The 19,329-nt window shown below is 36.3% G+C and overlaps 3 protein-coding genes across 3 annotated transcripts; 1 reads left to right on the top strand and 2 right to left on the bottom strand.

Annotated features, from left to right (window-relative positions):
• Window positions 1-749: 749 nt before the first annotated feature.
• Window positions 750-1,286, top strand: LOC148958979 (uncharacterized). The gene has a single exon (XM_089111235.1). It carries the CDS (start codon window positions 750-752, stop codon window positions 1,284-1,286), a length of 537 nt encoding a protein of 178 aa, XP_088967361.1.
• Window positions 1,287-1,475: 189 nt separating this feature from the next.
• On the bottom strand, window positions 1,476-19,026 carry LOC135693457 (DENN domain-containing protein 1B). Its single transcript, XM_065211951.2, has 23 exons — window positions 18,699-19,026; window positions 17,800-17,867; window positions 17,265-17,308; window positions 16,154-16,206; window positions 15,541-15,648; window positions 14,959-15,028; window positions 13,637-13,744; window positions 13,399-13,452; window positions 11,884-11,945; window positions 11,392-11,440; window positions 10,999-11,048; window positions 10,753-10,803; window positions 9,956-10,001; window positions 9,453-9,554; window positions 8,367-8,507; window positions 5,600-5,628; window positions 5,380-5,452; window positions 5,172-5,256; window positions 4,823-4,872; window positions 4,344-4,529; window positions 3,920-4,057; window positions 3,549-3,782; window positions 1,476-3,134 (listed from the first exon to the last, which is right to left on the bottom strand). Exons 1-23 carry the CDS (start codon window positions 18,716-18,718, stop codon window positions 2,316-2,318), a joined length of 2,640 nt encoding a protein of 879 aa, XP_065068023.2. The 5' UTR covers window positions 18,719-19,026; the 3' UTR covers window positions 1,476-2,315.
• LOC135695478 (uncharacterized) lies at window positions 5,635-8,360 on the bottom strand. The gene is made up of 2 exons (XM_089111549.1): window positions 7,187-8,360; window positions 5,635-6,550 (listed from the first exon to the last, which is right to left on the bottom strand). Exons 1-2 carry the CDS (start codon window positions 7,526-7,528, stop codon window positions 6,155-6,157), a joined length of 738 nt encoding a protein of 245 aa, XP_088967675.1. The 5' UTR covers window positions 7,529-8,360; the 3' UTR covers window positions 5,635-6,154.
• Window positions 19,027-19,329: the final 303 nt, after the last annotated feature.

The following is a 19,329-nucleotide window of genomic DNA, read 5'->3' as shown; positions in this document are numbered from 1 at the left end:
TAAAAGTCGGTAGAGCTTTATGAAATCTATGACAGTGGAGAAATACCTCAAGAATTGAGCAAGTCTATCTTCATCGCACTACCGAAGAAACCGGGTGCCATGATGTGAACTACACAGAACAATCAGCTTGATGAGTCACATTATTAAAATTATCCTGAAGGTTATCATGGCAAGATCGCGAAGCAAGATAAGACCAGAAATAGGAAAGGAGCAATGTGGTTTTGTAGAAGATGCAGGGACAAGAAATGCAATTTGGATGGTAAGAATGTTATCTGAGAGAGCAATTGAAATGCAAAGAGATTTGTATATGTGTTTCATTGACTACACAAAAGCTTTTGATAAGGTACAGCATGAAGAACTGTTAAAGATGCTGCAAAGTTTAGAACTTGATGGAAAAGATATCCGACTAATCAGAAATTTGTACTGGGAACAAACGGCGTGTATGAGAGTTGAGAATGAAATGAGTGAGTTTACACAGATCCGAAGAGGGGTACGACAGGGATGCGTGTTCTCGCCCGATTTGTTCAACCTGTACAGCGAACTAATTCTAAGAGAAGTAGACGGCATGCAGGGATTTATCATCGGAGGCCATAACATGAACAACTTGCGTTATGCGGATGACACAGTTCTCATTTCTGAGTCGGCAGAGAAGTTACAAGAACTACTTGACAGGGTAGTAGAAGAGACATCTAGGAAGTGTTATAACAGATGATGCAAAATGTAACTCTGAAATCAAAAGAAGGATAGGAATGGCGAAAGACGCATTTCAAAAACTGGGGAAGATACTCAAAGATAGAAAGATGTCCATGGATACCAAGTTCAAAGTGTTAGACTGCTATGTAAACTCTATCATTACGTATGGCAGTGAGTGTTGGACAATCTCAAGTCAGATGGAAGGAAGACTGGAGGCAGTAGAGATGTGGTTCCTAAGGCGAATGCTCCGAATATCCTGGACAGATCACATTACGAATGAAGAAGTATCACGCAGAGCAGAAAAGGAAAGAAGCTTGATGAGATCAATCAGGAAGAGACAGTTGGAGTTTTTTAGGCACATAATGAGAAAAGAAAGTCTTGAGAACTTGACACTAACGGGAAGAATCGAGGGTAAAAGGAGCAGAGGAAGACAGCGGCTGACATACTTAGGTAGTCTAAGCAAATGGATGGCAGCCCAACTGCCTGAGAGGGAGAGAGCAAAGGTGTCAGAACAAGAACTGATGAGAAGAACAAGGGATAGGAAGCTGTGGAGAACCATGATCGCCAACGTCCTCGCCGGACATGGTACTTGAAGAGAGAGAGCTTTATAAAAAATTCTTTAATTCAGTTGGGAAAAGCAATATTCTGTGTCCCGATTATCTACGTACCCCAGCATCGGTGAATTTGTTTTTTTTTCCAAATTTTCATTGATGTATATCTAAAAATTACGGGAATAGAGGCTGCAAATGTTAATGAAAAGGGAATGAAAGATAAAAAGCTCGTCACGGTTGCAGGCTTACATTTGTATTCTTGGCAGTTTATCTCAAAAATTATTTCGAAGAACTGGCTTATAATTACATATATAATCAGAATACAACAACAAATAAAAAATTACAATGTTAAAATTCACATTGCAAAACCAAGTAAAATTAGAATTTAGTGAAAATCCAGAAAAGGCTCTTGTGGCAACTGATATAGCCGCGTCTTTCACAGCAATGTCGGAATGACCTTGGGCCGCTTAGCACGAGGCCGCTTAGCAGGAGGCCGCTGATCGTCACAAGGTTCTTGCATAAAAATATTCTTCTTTCTTAAAAGCGCCTCAGACCATATCCTCTATGACGAGCAATTCAGGGCTTTTTAACGTACTAACTTAGGTGCAATTGCCCCTCCAGCTCAAGTGACCTTACATTATTAAATTCAATAGACCATCGATTTCCCTTTGAAAAGGCTATTATGGAGCAATTTTTGCCAGCTTTAAAATTTCTGTCTTCCTCTCTCCCGACTTGTCTAAAGAGCGGCGAAGTGATGAGGTCACAATATCTTTGATCAGAATTTAAAGATTTCGAACATATATCCCAAAATAACTGCTATGCTACTCACGGCCTTTTCTGGACTCTAGACTTTCGGAAAACCAACAGCAGTTAAAATAAAGGTATACACAATTCCGTTTGGGGAATTTTAAAATTTTAAACAAATAAGAGAAATTCAATTTTCATATGCGAGGCAAATGAAAAACCGTAAAACAACAAAAACAATTCCAAATCTAATTGCTCTAATTATAATAATTAACACTCGAATATTTTAACTTATTTAATTCATATAATCATTTACAATTCTAAGATCTATTTTTTACTAATACTCTGGGCTATACCATTCCGAGTCTCGTTCAAGAGGTCTGCAAATGGATCGCTGTCAACACATGTTTGCTTTGATCCTGTAGCTCGACGTTGTGCGTCACGTTTCAAGTCGGCGTATGAGGAAGAAGTCAATTTCGGAATGTTTCTTGGTGGAATTGGCCTAGGATTAGGGATATTTCGAGGAGGGAAAGCAGTCACAGACGGACCTTTGATCGATCCAGGCCGTGCGGTTGGCAATGGCGGTCTTGGAGGTGGTCTTCGCTTTTTCTTTTCTATATTAGCCGTCCCGGGTCCTATCGTCTCAGACCCTAACGTCTCATCCTTGTAGGCCGCTCCCTGACTCACTGCATCTATAGCCTGTGGTCTTGTGAACAGCGACCTTGTTTCTACTGACATCGAGCAAAGAGTGTCAGTTAACAGAGAAGAGTTTAAATCGTCTTTCTGTATTAGCAGTGAATCCTTGTCTTCCTTTGTAGCAGGATTATTGGGCTGCTGGCCAAGTGTTAATGGATTGCTATCAAATTCAGATTTTTCTGGTGAAATTATTACAAAATTTTCGCATGCATTTTGTCCTATTAAGTCCTCATAACCAAGTTCAACAATCGGGCTGTTCAAGTTTCGGTCGTCAGACTTGGTTGCTGATATCGATTCAGCATCGTCAAACGTAACCCAGCTAGTATTGGACGTTTTACTATGTTCCAAAAAGCTTTCCCCTTTGTGTTCCATTTTCACCTCTTCATCTTCGATTATAAAAAATGGGTCATCGCTAAAGCTTGGATTTGTCAACGCAAGCAATGTTGCATCCTACAAATAAAAGAAATATTGTGCTCAGAAAACATCTTCTAATCAAAAGCAAGGACATTTTCTACATTTAAAATAACATAACATATCTACAAAAACTGCAGCTCTGATAGGTCACCTGTCAGCTCCTTTTAGGCCTATCTTTCTCTTAAAATGTCAAACTTTGGCATTCGCAGTGGTGCCTTACTTTTTAAATCCTGGATCTGCTGCTGGCCGAAACCTTTTAATTTAAGTACATCAGTTGTAAAATTAAAAGAGATGGCATTTACCCAAAATATTTTCCAGTGTTTTCCGTTTATGCTACACACTTCAATCATTCTCCTACCAACATTGATTTTGGCGAACCTAATGATACTATTCTTACAATGCAATTATTGCTCATACCAACAAGCTATCGATAACCTTTATTGCTACTACCTTTTTTTCCACAGTAGCATCAGGAAGCGTTTCATCTAGGACTATTAAATCCAGTATGTTCGACTCGCTGCTTGATTCTCTCTTTGCTAACTTTTCTTCGCTAGATTCTTCACTCTCTTCAATCATATTATCAGTTCTGTTAACACTGATACAGTCTGAAGACGTGGATCTTGTTATCCCTTGGCGCACTGCTAACTGTGAACCACTTTTCCCAACATCCTTGGGGCCTCGATGCTAGAATTTAAGAGAGAGGCTAGATGTACAAAGTTTTACAACATATCCTAGTTTTCAAGCTAAAACTATAAAACAGTTCTGACTTTCAACCGGTTTTTCCTTGAAAACAATAGGCGATTATAAACAGATGTACTCACAATACGATGGGAAGGAAGTGTGCTATACATTGAATGTCTGAACGGTGAAGCGCTCACGTTAGCCAGTTTGCTTGCAGGCATCGACTCTGACCGCTTGACTTGTAGGCCCGGTAGAGTGTCAGAATGCGCTTGTGCATCCTAGAAAATTCAAGAAAACATGCTCATCAAGAAACGGCGCAGAACTGTGAAATGAGGTATCATACAAAACGGCACATAGTTGATAGAGAGTATGCCTTTTGGAAAACGACAAAAGAAATGTAATACTGCGTCAACAGATTTCACTATCACGGATTGATGTGCCGCAGCTACTATTCCCTGAAAGACTTCACCAAGGTCCACAAATAAAGCTGAAAAGCAATTCAAGATACCGACACCTTTATCACCCGTGATGAATAGGAAATAACCACGTGATCTCGAGCAATACCTTCGTTTTTAGTTGATGTTTGATCTCCTTTAACTGTGACTTTGCACCTTTGTAGCTTGTTTTAACTCCACTTTTTGCCCCTTTATAAAACGATTTTACTTTACTTTTCAGTTCAATGTCGTTGGCTTTTCCTTTCAAAAAGGCGTACTGGACACCAACTGTCTTTTTCAGTGCTCCTCCACCTTTCTAAAATGGAAATAAACGATAAATTAGTCACTTATCAATGCTCTGGTTCTAATGGACTCAATTAAAGAATTTAGCACTACCATGGAATCTAAATTCCAAGAGAATCAAAATAAGTTAGACCAACAATATATTAGAACAATATAGACCAAGTCACTGCTTTCAATTTCCCAGCCTATCCAGGGGCGTGCACTCGATTTGCACAGACTACTCCACAACCATTTGGTCAGCTGTAAGAACGTATTCTTCAACTATCACCTGGCACATAAAGACGATCAAACCTGTTACACACGCACCTTCATTTTATTCATCCATTGCTGATGTTGAAATTTCCATTTTGATGTATCTGTTTGAACAACAAAGCCTTTGTTAGCAAGTTAAATGTACCTTAATTTGATATAAATCATGTTTTTACCATATTTGACGCAAGATGTTTTACAAAAAATCTTTTTTTCTAACCTTTAACACATATCAGAAACATGTCAACACAAAATGCGAGCAGATACTGAAAGTTGTAAAAGTTGGGGAAAAAATTCAAGAAAGTTAACTGAAAAATGACTAAAGGTGATGTTCTTTATACGTTTACCTGCTGTGTATTCTAGAAATGACAGCAACAAATGGACAATACATGACGGTTGTACTTACCTCCACTGTCAGCAAGAATTTCTTGTTCGAAAATATCCCCAACTTCGATTCCAGCGTTTAGTAAATCCAGCCTTCCTGCTATGAACTGAAATTGAAAATTTTAAAATACTTTTACCAGAAGAGAGTAAGAAGAAGAACAAAGAAAGCAATAAACAAAAGTAAAAAAGTAGTTCTACAAAACTCTTTACTAAGGGAGATCAAACAAAACCTGAATAAATGACTGCAAATGGAGGATTTGCTCCAAAAATGGCCTGATAGAGCTTGATCTGGTTGCCAGAAAACTGCAAAACAAAGAAAAACGTTTAGTATGTACAGTCAATTCCATAAAGAAGGTCGAAGGAGCACATAAAGGTTGCTAGGCAACGATACAAATCAATTGACAAATTGACTGAAAATGAGAGAAAGATTTATAATAGAAGTAAACTTACGACTCTTCGTCGAATACAATCTTTCCACCCTAAAAACAACAAAGTGCTTGCTATGAATGTTAATGAATACAACGCAGTATATGAAAGCATATAAAAACATATGGTATGGTATGGTATGGTATGGTATGGTATGGTATGGTATGGTATGGTATGGTATGGTATGGTATGGTATGGTATGGTATGGTATGGTATGGAATGGTATGGTATGGTACAGGGGCGGCGGGGAGCAATAATAAATTGCTATTAATCGCGAGCGAAGCGAGTGAACAACGTGGGTCCGGGGGCCACGCCCTTTAAAAGGGCGGAAACGCCCATCCTTTACAAGAGGGATACAGATATAAAGTTATCACTGCTCCTAAATGATGGTCTATTTTCCAAAACTACGCTCGTTTCTGAAAAATCCACAAAAATTTCTATTAAGATACGAAATATTTTGAAAAAAAGAAAACATTTCGTCTAAGCTCAAACATTATTGTTGTTTTTATTTTATTTTTACAACAAACGTGTATCGCAAATTGATCATTTTTTCAAGCACATCTATGAAAAAAATTGCAGTTATTTTCTTGAACTTATCCGTTCCTTGTCTAGGAAAACTCGCAACTCTTGACTGTAGTTCCCTAACAAGTCCATCAATTCAATGAAATTTCCCCTGTTTGGAGAGAATTTGTCTTCAGAATGCCCCCGGAAAGCGAGTCCTTGGGCAGACAAGTAGACTGCAACATCAATATGGTGCTTCATCATCTTTGAATATCTTGATGCATTTTCATTATGTCTCAGAATTTCTCTCTGTCTTGCTTCATCAAGTGCACTGGCCACATCCACATTCCCTAAAAGCTTGTACGAAGCGTGACATGTCATGTGACTTTTTGATTCTTGGTGCCTGTTAGCAACATTCGACAAATTCCTGCCATCAGATGCAAATCCAGTTGGTTGCACGAAGCAAGCCTTCATCTGAAATAAATTATGTGAATAAATTGATAAAAATTCTTCTATTATCACCCACATTTTTATAAAAGTTACAGTGGAGTTGCAACCTTGTTTTTTATATTTAGCTCGATTTTAGCATCAAACTGCTCTTAATTTCAAATAGTTGTTTGTAGAAATCGAGGAGCGTATCACCTTCGTACACCTTTGGCAAAAATACTAATGTTTTAAAAAATCTCGGACGCCTTTTGGGAAGAGTGATACACCCCTTGGTATCTTGGTAGTAATGGAAACAATTACAGCAAATGTAGTCTTTACCTAAACGCCTAAACGATAGTTAACTATGCCTAAACCTAAACATTAAGTTATAGATGGTCAGTTTCGTAAACTTGAGCATAAGTAATACTAAAATGGCTTCTTGTAGGGACTATGACAGGGACATCTGATCAATCGGTGTCTTGTGAATAAGTGTGTTCATGAAAATGCCACAATTCCTTGCGTTTGTAAAAGGTGGCTACATATGCAGGGCTGTTTAGACTACCGCGGCTCTCCGCCGCTCGTTAAAAGCCCTGCTATTCATCTTCAATTTGTAATAGCAAAGCCGCTATAAACGAGACTTTCCGACGAGAGAAAATAGTAAATAGAAAATAGTAATCTTCTTACCTTCAAATGATCTCCCATGACTAAACATGGCCAGCAGAAATATGTATTCTTTTCTGAATCACCACATATCCAAGAAAAACCTCTATACACAGCTTCACACGAACGACTTTTAACTTTAACATCGGGGCATGGGCGTCCGTCTTTTTTAAGACGAAGGCGCTGTTCATGAGTTAATTTACCTCCTTGCATAGATATGAGGGAAGAGACAGTTGAAACACCCCATCGTACACCACCTGACGCTACTTGATTCATTTTGTATCTGAAAAGGTCTCTACTCTCTTCCCAACGTTTATCGAACTGACGATTTGTATGCGTGATCGCGTGTGAGCTCTTGCTATTCATTCCAAGAATTTAATAGCAAGGCTGTCAGATATGCGTATTTCACAATAGCCCGTTGCGTCACACCATAGCCACACTATGGCGCAACTCCTATTAGTTTCCTCCGTTTGCTATTCAGAAGGGCCAAGTAATAGCATGGCCATCGACGGCCACAGCGTGGATCAGAAAGGTATACACGCGGCATTCTTTGAATAGATTAAGTCGGGCAATCGCAATATCAAAAAGCACAGAGGGGTCAAATAAATCATGGAATGAAGGAACTGGATAAGGAAATCAAGATCCAGAAAAGATTTTACTCGTATAATTTATGTTACATTAATTTGTCTAATACAAAAGCAGAACATTTCTTTGGAAAAAAATTGCTATTAATGAAATAGCATAAATAGCACTGTCCGCCGCCTCTGGTATGGTATGGTATGGTATGATATGGTATGGTATGGTATGATGTGGTATGGTATGGTATGATGTGGTATGGTATGGTATGGTATGGTATGGTATAATGTGGTATGGTATGGTAAGTTTTGATAAACAATAAGTTCTTAAACTCGGGATGGACAACCTTCGGTTCCTGGACGAAATTTGGCTCAACAGTAGGTTTTTATTGGGTCTTGGATACAAAATATTTTAAATTAGGCCCCTAGACAATAAAACAGGGCCATCCCTGCCCTAAGTGGAATGGATATGAGGCGGACCCTTCCTTTTGTTTCGACATGAGTATTTAATGATTTACTAAGTAATGCATTTTTCGTTTATCCTCCAGTTTTCCTATATAAATATAAGAAAACCGAATTCAAACAATAATAAAACCAGTCGCCCCAATATATTTAGGTATATGTTTTACCTCCCCGTTCTCTTGTTCTTTAAACCGCAAGGCATCTCTGTAGCCACCAATGACCTTCACAAGCGCACGAAGGAACTGACTTGCAACGTAGTCATCCAAAGCTCTGTCAAGCTTTTTTAACCGACTCAGAAGCTTTGAGCTCTGACAAAGAGAAACATTCAAATGGATCGAAATTTCTCCTGGTAGTTGTAAGAACCAAAATGGGCTTTTTCGCAATTAAGGGTTGAGACTTTTTGACAATATTAGGAAAATAAAAATCATTAAACTTGAAGTGAGTGGCCTGAGCTAAATGGCCCATGCTAAAAATAACTGACAGTTCACTTCGATTCAGGTTTGCGCTCATACGCTGTGGTGATGAATGGATCAACTCCCTGTTGAATGCATGAAAGGAAAACAACGAAATTTGATTTGATTATGATCAAATCCATTTTCATCACAACAGGAAACGCTTGGGGATCTCCACTTTTAACGCAGGTCACTCACTTACAGAAAAACGTATCTAAATCAAGAGTCGAGAAAGCTGTACAACCTTCAACTAACAATACTCTTAAGTTCTGATAACATCCATTAGAAAACAATGAAAACAAGGCGGGGTTAGGGTGTGGCACTCAAAGATCTTTTGTATTCACTGGCTTTCTTGATATGCTTTGACTGTGTGGCTGCCAGGTCCAGATTTTACAAACAATAAAAACAATGAAAACAAGGCGGGGTTTGGGTGTGGCACTCAAAGTTCTATTGTATTAACTGGCTTTCTTTATATTCTTTGACTGTGTGGCTGCCAGGTCCAGATTTTACATAGAAAAGATAGCAGGGATAACAATTATTCTTAAACAATGGTCAGTCGATTTACGTCGACAGCATCTGCTTCTATCTGACTGACTACAGTGGTACTTAAGATGTCGTATTCCTCTGCTCTAAGAGGTCTCTTTAAAAATATCAGGGTATGTTTTAGTCCATTCTTTCACTTATAGCAAAGATTTGCACATGAAGAGATGTAGGACTTTTGAGTATGTGATAGCAAGGAGCTCATTATTGCAATGCCAACGTCACATATGACCTGGTACGAAAAAATCAAAGGTCACTCACTACTTCCTGCGGGAAAATCTCCATGTCATTAAACGGACTACTGAGTTCATTTTTATCTGCATCGAGGATTACCACATCATCCAAAGGCATTCGATGAACATCCTGCAAAAGTACATGTTCCTCAACAATGTAGGAATAAAGGAGTTCTATCGTCAGAGAGGGCAGAAAATATCAGTTCATTGATTCACATTTGGACAAGGCTTCATTGAAAGTAATCAGCAGTAGATAGTTTGGCAATGGTGCTAGACAAGAAATACAGTTATTACCTTTGAACATTTCAGCATTAGAATTAAATTGGTTACCATACTTTGGCCAACTTGCAGTGCAGGTTTTTCTGCCGCATTCTGTCGTCACAAGCTCTCATGGCCAACAAAAAAAATTCACTAGCAACGCAAGTCAAGTAACCAAACACGATCAAATAGGATACATTCTTAAAACTCGGAAAAAAATTTCAAAATTGCATTTTAAAAGAGCAAGTTGTAATAAGAAACTGAAAAACCTACCTCCATCATCGAAGAATGGACACCGAGTAGAAAAGGCATAGGAGCACTTAAAAAACCAAAAATGCAAAATATAAATGATCGACGGCGTCCTAAGCTACTTCAACAGGCTATGTCAAAGCTATAAAAGTATAGTACAAAACAAAACAAAAAACTTTCAGAACCAGACAAGATAAAATTCATCAAAACTCAATTTTCACTAAAGAAATGGGTTCAAAATTTAAATCAAAGCTCATTAATTAGTAAAAAGGGGGCGAAGAATGAAAAATCATTTTTTGATTTTCGTTTTTACAACAAGGATGTTAAAATACAATAATATAGAGATTTAATATATTTGAATTGCTATGGAGGCAACAAATAATTCCGTCATACATTATTTAATTCCATATCTCTGAGTCTACAAACTTGGAAAAACAATAATTTCCGCTTCAATTGGAAACCCTTACAACGATTGCTAATCTAAAATTACTTTATTTTATAATTTATTAATTTACTATACCATAATCAAGGCCAGAAAGGCGCCTTAAAACTTATTAATAAAATGATCCAAGTAAAGCTTTCTTTTATATGAAAGAAAAGAACCAGATAAAACAAAAGAATGTATTTTGGTCTGTTACATGCATTGCTTTCCATTCAATGAGAGAAATTCAAAATTTGCTAGGCTTGGTAATAGCCCTTTGAATAGACAGACTTGTTATGGCGCCAGAAATCTCAATCATATATGAAAAATGTTTTCTAAACTTGATATTATATAGACAAAAGATGCAGCTTAATGAGAAATAGAAGTCTTTTCAACATACCAGCAATAATCTAGTAGTTTTGGAGGCAAAACTGGGACAAATATGTGCTGCCTGAAACAAATTAGCAATGTTAAAGAAAGAAAACACCGGTGATATGAAGCTCGCCACTCATCAAGCATATATCAGAAAGGTAATGCTTGTTCATATAAAAAAGATTGTGCTCTTGTGGCTCCTATGAGTATGAGAAAAATAAACATCCCTTCAAGCGAATGAGTAACAGGTGTAGCCTTGGCCGTTGTAACATACCATTGCATAGGATAGAGCAGTGAAACAGAACCATGGACAATGGCAGTTACCTGAAATAAAAACCCGATAATTGGAATCACAACAGAGCTGAGATTAACAAGCTTCAAAAAAACATAAAACGAGGCACGGCCGTAGAAAGTTCAAAATTGCAAGGAAATACGGGAATGTAGCACCAGGAAAACTTCCCTATTTCCTTTTAGTTATTATAAAAACAAGCGATGACAAGAATGTCTTCAATGTTATGTAATATGTTTCCGTCTTTTATGTTTGAAATTTTTCAGTACGAGAAGCTTATTAGAAAGTGGACTTAAGGAATATCATCAACGAATGAAAAAAGAAAGAAAAGAGATCTGGGTACACGGACAAAACAAATTGCATGGAATCTAAACTCACCAAACTCAACTTTTTAGAAAAGACCAAAATTCTTCTTTCAAACAACATGCTATAAATTGAAAGTTCTTTACATCAGTTTCTGGAAAATTAAATGATCTCTCAACCAATACATAAAGACATTAACGCCCACTAATCTCGAGCCCCATATCTGATACATAATTTTTGTACATAGTTAAAATCTAGCGAATTTCAATGTGTTTCATTAGTCACTGAATTACAATAATTACGCTGTTTAGTGTTCCATACAGGAACTGAGCGGTAGTTAAACATTTTGGGAGGAATCAAGACTAAATAAAAGAACTTTCCGACAATATTTCCAAACAAACATTAATATTTCTTCCCAAATCAAAGACATGCGAATAGTGTCATGTTTTTTTTACCAGAAATCAAATCTTTATACGAAAACTGTTGCTTTGTATGTAGAATAAAACATTTATTTCTCGAAATACAGTCTGATTCTAAACAAAAGTTATAGTTCATATGCTCCCCTACCTGACAAACAATTGTACCATTACTTCAGGGGTTATAACAGCAAAGTAATCAGTCAAATTTCGCTGCAGAAAAAATTAGCAGCATTAGAATCTTTATGATTATATAAAGGGAGATCTTAGATAGTCTAAAAATTAATGGCATCGCCAATAGGTCTGAAAAAGACATACATGCGTCTGAAAAACACTCTTAAGTGTGACATTATATATCTTAAAAAGTTACTTTTTTGAGAGTGATGTCAACTTTATTTCGAAAGACCGATTCCTTCATGAAAATAAACATGAAACTAATGTAGAAAATTTAAGGTCTATTGAACATTAATAAACGCAAACTACCTTTGAAATAGAGGAATAGAGCATATATGAAAAAGTAAAAAATTTGTGGCAAATCAAAATGGTGACCAATAGCAGCACCACGGGGGACTAGGGGGGACCACAGCTACGCCCCCCTCAGTTTCAGTTTCGTAATTTTTCGTAATTCTGTAAAATCCAAGAGAAAATGTTGGGGAAGGGTAATATTTTGGCGACATATTTTTTGTAATGTAATCTTATGATTTTGAAACTTGCTTTGCGTAACCAAAGCTTAGTGACAAGCGTTTGCTAGGTGTAAAATTGCCATTCCTTGCTGGTAAAGGGGCGTCTTCTGACATTAAAAAGGGATTGGTCTAAAACTTTTTACAGTGGAATCCCGATATGATGAACCCCGGACATAACGAACTTCCCGGTATAACGAACTAAATGTCTGGTCCCTCGGATTCTGCCTAACAATCTCTTTATAAATTCTCTCGGTATAACGAACCAATTTTTAGGTCCCTTTATCATAATTACCCTCGATATAACGAACTTTCCATAAATTTTTAATCTGCACAAATCATTTTTGCAATCACTTAACCTGGGGGGAAATCATTTTCACAAGCGGTAAAACATGCTGATGATATATTTCAAGCACTGGCTGATAGACTCAGTGCACGAGATGAAAGTTTGATTGCGTCAGAAATTACTGCAAATGAGTACATTGACACTACCGAATACCTTCTTACACATGAGACATTGGCAATGAGCGACGACAAACTTTTATTGAGAGACCCAGATGGAGAAGCAGAAGAAGACAAATAAGAGTGTGAAGTAATCGAAGACGTCGTTCAGTCGCCGACTAGAGGTGAAGTGAGTTTCATTTTAAATGACTAAACATTAGTAACATTTGAATTCAGCTTGGTTTTTGGAGTTAAATTTGCACAGAAGTTAGAGATGTGCACAGCGTGAACTTCGAAAAGACCAAAAAACGTTTTCTCCCGGTTTAACGAACTCCCGATATAACGAACTTATTTCTGGTTCCCTTCAGAGTTCGTTATATCGGGATTCCACTGTATCTTTTTCCTCTACCCCAGAGCCTAGTTACTGGCGCCGCCACTGATCATGAAACGGAAAAGGATTTGCAGATAATTTTAATATTAGTGTTTGTAAAAGAAGAGATGGAAAGAGAGAAACCTTAAGTGGATAAACAAATGTTGCAACTCACATTTTCTGGAATGGTCGGTAGCTTGGTTGTATCTGGGACTTCAAATTTGTAGTCCTATGAAAAAAGCTACCAACCATTAAAAACTGAATTTTCCTAAGCACAAATAAAGCTGCAAATTATGGAATTAAAAGCATCGTCGTGCCATTTCGATTATAGAAGACTATTGATTATAGAAGGTACATTATGGATAGATTCTCAAAAAAGTGAATTCAACGAGAATAAACGGCAGACAACTTACAACTTTACTTCCATCTGATTTCAAAGATGCAGTGACATGGAATGATGACCCAACATCAGGGATTGGACTGACATGTAATGCATCAAGCAGTGCTGTGACTAGATCATGCTACAAAAATATCATTATATCAAAAGCCATTCAGCAATTGCAATTAGAATAGTTGTCTGATGATTAATTTGAGTGTAAAACATGGAACTGCAACCAAGGACCACTTTGTTCTACTCACCAAAGAGTTACAAACATAATTATATATTTAAGGGTAAAAATTAGGTGGTACTGAAATCTAACCGAATCCAAGCGGTTGCAACTCACCCAAAGATTGACTGAATCTTATTCAGATTTTCATTTTTCATTAAATACGTAATGAATAAACAACATGTATTAATACTGAAACTGATTAATGATAAATATTGACATGACTGGGAGTGAGGCTTATTCCAGAGTGTGGGCTAATTTAAAAATTCACTTCCAGGGTAGGGGCTAATTTGAGGATGAGGCTAATACCAAGTTGGGTGGGGGGGGGGGGGGGGAGCTCGAGGGTTTACAGTATAAAGAGACAGTTATTTCTTATCAAATCAAGAATGACTTAAATGTATACTTTTCTTGCCCGCAAGCTCCCCAAACAGATACATAAGACCTAGATCTTTACAAACTTTGAGTGAACCTTGATCTAAGCACAGACCGCATCAGACAACACGGCGAAGCTTATAATGTGGCTGGTGGCCATGCATTTGGCCACAATGCACAGTAGCTTGTTCTCCAGACTTTCAACCACAGAAACCTACCTATCTATTTTTAAACTGTGCTGTCTTAATATCCATAAAAATGTGCTTCTTAAAAACGATAGCAATCAGTGGGAAACTAAGCCTCTGTATACAGAACTTTTCTGACAATCTCTTGGAGACTTTATATTGCCAAATATAATTTGATAGGAGAACACAATATGGGAAAATATACTGTTAGAAAATGAGTGACTGACACAACCAGGGTACAACATACAGAGTGGCTGCTGGTGCGTTCTAGTCCTACCCTGGTCATATCAGTTGCTCACATTTTCTCTCAGAATATACCATTTTGCTTACTTTCTAAATATATGAAAGCATGTTACTATCTCACTAAGCTATAATTTTCAGAAAAACTATCATAACTTTTCAAGCTTCAATAATTCACTACAGCAATATTCTTGGTTGCTATACAGGTTCTTGAGTTGTAAATAATACATTGAGTAAAATTTTAGAATACACATGATGAACAAAAAATTAACAAAAATATATCCTTCCCTACAAAAATGGCAAAGCAACTTTCTTATTTTCTCTACTTACATTTCCCTTTATTTCTGCTTCAGAGATATTGTTTAAAATAGCATAAAACATTTCACACCATGGAGCATAGCTACAAAAATGGAGAAATCATTATTTGCAAGGAGAGGTGGCTGAGCAAGTGCCTATGCATGCACCTAGGAAGTTCTAGGAGATTGATTGATTGAGCACCTAGCATGTTTTTGCTGTCTAAAACTAAATGAGAAAAATTGAATTTTGTTATTGGTGAAAATCCAATCACTATTTAGCACCCTCATAATCCACTTTAATCCGTCCCTGACTTTAAATAACAAAGCTTGAAATAGGCAAGTGTACATAGGCTGTGTTCATATGTGGACCATTCATCTTGTTAAGCAACATTTTTCCTAGGTGCTGAATAAAGCACTTTGAAGGTGCTCAGAAAATTTGAAGGTGCTCTGTTTGTGAAGTGCCTGCTTTTTTGCTCCTCACAAGGCCTGATTATTTGGTGACATGTCTCTGGCATATACATCACATGTAAGTCAACTGATAAATGATTGATGCAAAGTACTAGATGCACATGGGCAAAAAATGTCAGTCAAAATCTTGGATTAAATTCTTCCATACCTGATGATACAAATGCATGATGGAGCATGTGCAGGATAACGGCAAAAGCCAAATCTGAATTTCCCATCAATGTCAGTTAACACAAATGTGAAATACTGAACACCAAGGCTTAAAAACAAAAATGGTGAACAAATGTGAAGAAAGTTTCACTAAACTCGATATTATTTATTGTAGTCACACGTCTGCCCTAATAAAGCAACTATATAATCAAGTAAAGAGAGCTTAGGACAACAAAAAATACCACGTCAATGTATTTTGTTGAGATACATTTCAAACAACATTCTCAATGGGTATCATTCAAAAGGACTTTTAACAAAGTGAAATTTTTTGATAAAAATATTCCTGTGTAACATGAGAAACATTAGGCTCAAACATTATACAAAACAATACAAAACATTATACAAAACCAAGCCTTTAACAGATCAAAAAAAATAAAAACTAACTAAAAAATGGGAGAGAGAAATACTAAATGCTGATAAAACAATTGCTCAATTCTAACTAAAAACAAGCCCCTGCAGATTGATTTTATAAGGCTTTTGGGCATAATAAAGAATATAACAATCATATTATTTAAACAAGGTATGAAAACAAAGCAATTTTCCTTTTCACATACCTGTCTGTTCTACAGGGAAAACAAAATGTGGGAACTTGACCAAGAAGCTCATCCTGAATAAATATAACATGGAAATTAGAGGTTTTGGAGAAATGCTTATTGCAACAAGAGCACTGAAAAAATTATCCAAACTTGACAGCTAACAAATTTGCACTCACAAAAAAACAGTTTATACATGCAAGAAGAGAAAAGGAGGATAGTGTACCACAGTCTGTGGATAAGATTGAAGTGCCAGGTATGAGACCAGTTAGCTGAATAAAAAGGATGAGGAAAGAAAAAATTGAATGAGATAGTTGGGCTAAGAGTGAAATTGATGATGATAATGACAATGATGATAGCTATTAGGAAATTTCTTTAGTTGTTGTTAAGAAAAAATTGTTATTATAAACTTTCAAGCTAAGAATTCACTTGAATGAAGATGCATAAGGTTGCTTATCCAGTCTTTGTAATATGAGGCATGCAATCCCATGCGCTTGCCTCCACACACACACCCAAATTGTCCAAGGCGTGCAAATCATCGCACATGCAAAACAAAGAATTTTCCATAAAACATCGCTTTTGTTTGGAAGATTTCTAAAGCAGCGGTTTGTCAAAACCACTGTGACTACGTATTGCAATCAATGATAATATATGGATTGACAGAGAAAGATGTCTTGAAAAGGGCAAAATTGCTCTATCTTACGAAGAGCAGAAAGCAAAAGCTTGATAATGTTATCAGTATCACAAAGAAACCTAAGCCAGAGAAAGAGGAGGAAACTGAAGAGAGCTCTAAGGAAGAAGAGGCAATGTCTACTGTTTTTTAATTATTTTAAACTGTTATCGAACATTTTATAACAGCTGTAAAATCATGTTTTTGCATTCAAAAAAAGTTTTATTTAAATGATTACAAAAATATTCTATAATTATTTCCTAGAAAACGTATTAACTAATTTAATTTAACATCTTTAAAAAAGAATAAGAACAGTTCCTCCGTCAATTTCATTGGTTTCTGTTCAGTTTGTGAAACAAATTGTCTCCTTGAAAGCAGCACCATATAGTTCTTGACAACAGGAAAGAGAATGATGGATAAAAAAATGGCCCATTTTCATATTACAAAGACTGCTTATCATACCTTTTCTTTAAACTCTGCAGGATGGAACCTTTTGATAGTTGGTCCTGAAAATCATAAATTTAAACTTGTAAGAGGAAAAAAGATTGTTAAATATATCTACTACTACATCTATTAAATTATAATTTGGAAAAATCAATAGTGCTGATGCACCAGGCATCTTTGGATGGTCTTAACACACCTGCATCTGATGTGAGGCTTTTTAGTCAACTAAAAATCTTGTAAATATCACCATACACTGCAAACTGGTCACTGCTCAGAATAAAGGCTTGGAGACTTTGACAAGATTGGACTTGGCTACTTTTAAAGCATTCCCATTCACTTTAAATACTACTCGTTTGATTTCATAAAATAGCACTCTTTATAAATTATTCAAAATACAAGGGCTTCGTCTAAAATTTACATATACATAGCTCATTAGGATTTTAAGATTGATATCAGTTAAAAATAGATATATATATATATTATGTATATCAAAATAATTTAAGCATATAAAATAAATTCTGTCAATAAGTAAATAAGTATAGCATTGATTTACCTGTCTTTTTTTCTTCATCTGGTGCAATAACTTCAACAAAACATTCAAAGAGCCTTGGAAGTGGTATTCTAAAAATCAACATTTGAATCCTCCATCTCATAGTCATAATCCACAAATTTGTATCATAACATTTTCAATATAAATATAGGAAACACAACATGAGGAAACTAACTGCATTTATGGATCAAAGGCAAAGTATAACATCAAATTAATGCATTTACTGGGGAAAATGAAAGGAAGACCGACAATGGTGGAAAACTAGGTGCACTTCAGTAATAATAAAAAATGATGTTATGATTGACTTGAGTTAAGTGACAGAAGGAAAACATTTATTTGTGGAAAAAAATTCTCAAGCAAGTATCGATTCTGGTACATCTTTTGAATAATCATTTTACTAATCCATTTTGTCTAGATATACCATGCCTTAGGAGAGGAAAGATGTCAAAACAAGAAGAAATTTTCATCTTCACAAAGTTTTTACTTGTTAATCAAAATATAGCAGAACAAAACATCCATCGCACGAATAAAACATCTAAAAATTTTTCAAACTTAGAAGGCCCCCCAGAAAAGTAAATTATTTGACAGGTCTGAAAACACTTCCTCCTAGCTAGCTACGAAACGTGATGACAAAATTGACAAAGTGATCCAAGGCCCAAACTAAAAGCCAGATAGATGGCCTAGATTGGTATAGGCTTCTAACGAGTTTCATATTTCGGACACATGCTCCTTTAAAAAAGATTCAAAAAGGTCGATTTTTAGAAACCGAAATAAAGATTTTAATACTATACCTTGTAAAGGAAACGTTACTTTTATTGATTGAAGGTGCAAAAATACCTTCCTCGGGAAATATTGGTGTCACTTCTATAAACAAAGTTGTTGATTTCAAAATAAATTAATACCTCAGTCTCGTGTCAACCATCCTGTCCAGACGGGAAAAATACAATCTTTGTTATTTGCGATTTCGATTCAATCTTCTATTCGCCATTATCTCACATCAGTAATTTACGCCATCTTATTTACAACAACTAAAGATGTTGAACTGCGATGGAGCATTACCACGGACGCCCATCGGAAAGGCGTGGGGAATCTTATTGGGGAAGGTCAAAAACGGAAAGATTAAGCCCTTTGAAGATGGCTACATATAACTTAGGAAATGAAATTAGACTGGACTAACTAAAGCAGCTTTATCATTTTTTAACACACACATTTGGTAACTGTATTGCCGCAAATATAAGCCTACTTTGTAGTTTGTACCCAATATTCTCCGTTCCGGGTTGACGTCATTGATTTTGTATCTAGCTATCTATGGATCTTTCTCAAAAATGGACTTCAGAATTGAAATCTTCAACTTCAAATTAAATTATTTACTGAAAAATCATGTTGTTTGCACCGTTCGATCGCGAGTTACTATACTTTGTTTTGAATATAGGAAAAGCTAAGTTTTGAAAATGGGTCAATTCGCTGTCTGACGGCCCAAACAACTTGAAATTTTAAGCACAGACTAATTTCAACAAGAAGATTCCAATTCTA

Source organism: Rhopilema esculentum, chromosome 11 (genome assembly GCF_057945365.1).
Source record: "Rhopilema esculentum isolate cy_ngs chromosome 11, ASM5794536v1, whole genome shotgun sequence".
Lineage (NCBI taxonomy): Eukaryota > Metazoa > Cnidaria > Scyphozoa > Rhizostomeae > Rhizostomatidae > Rhopilema > Rhopilema esculentum.
This window is presented reverse-complemented; position numbering and strand designations above follow the sequence as displayed.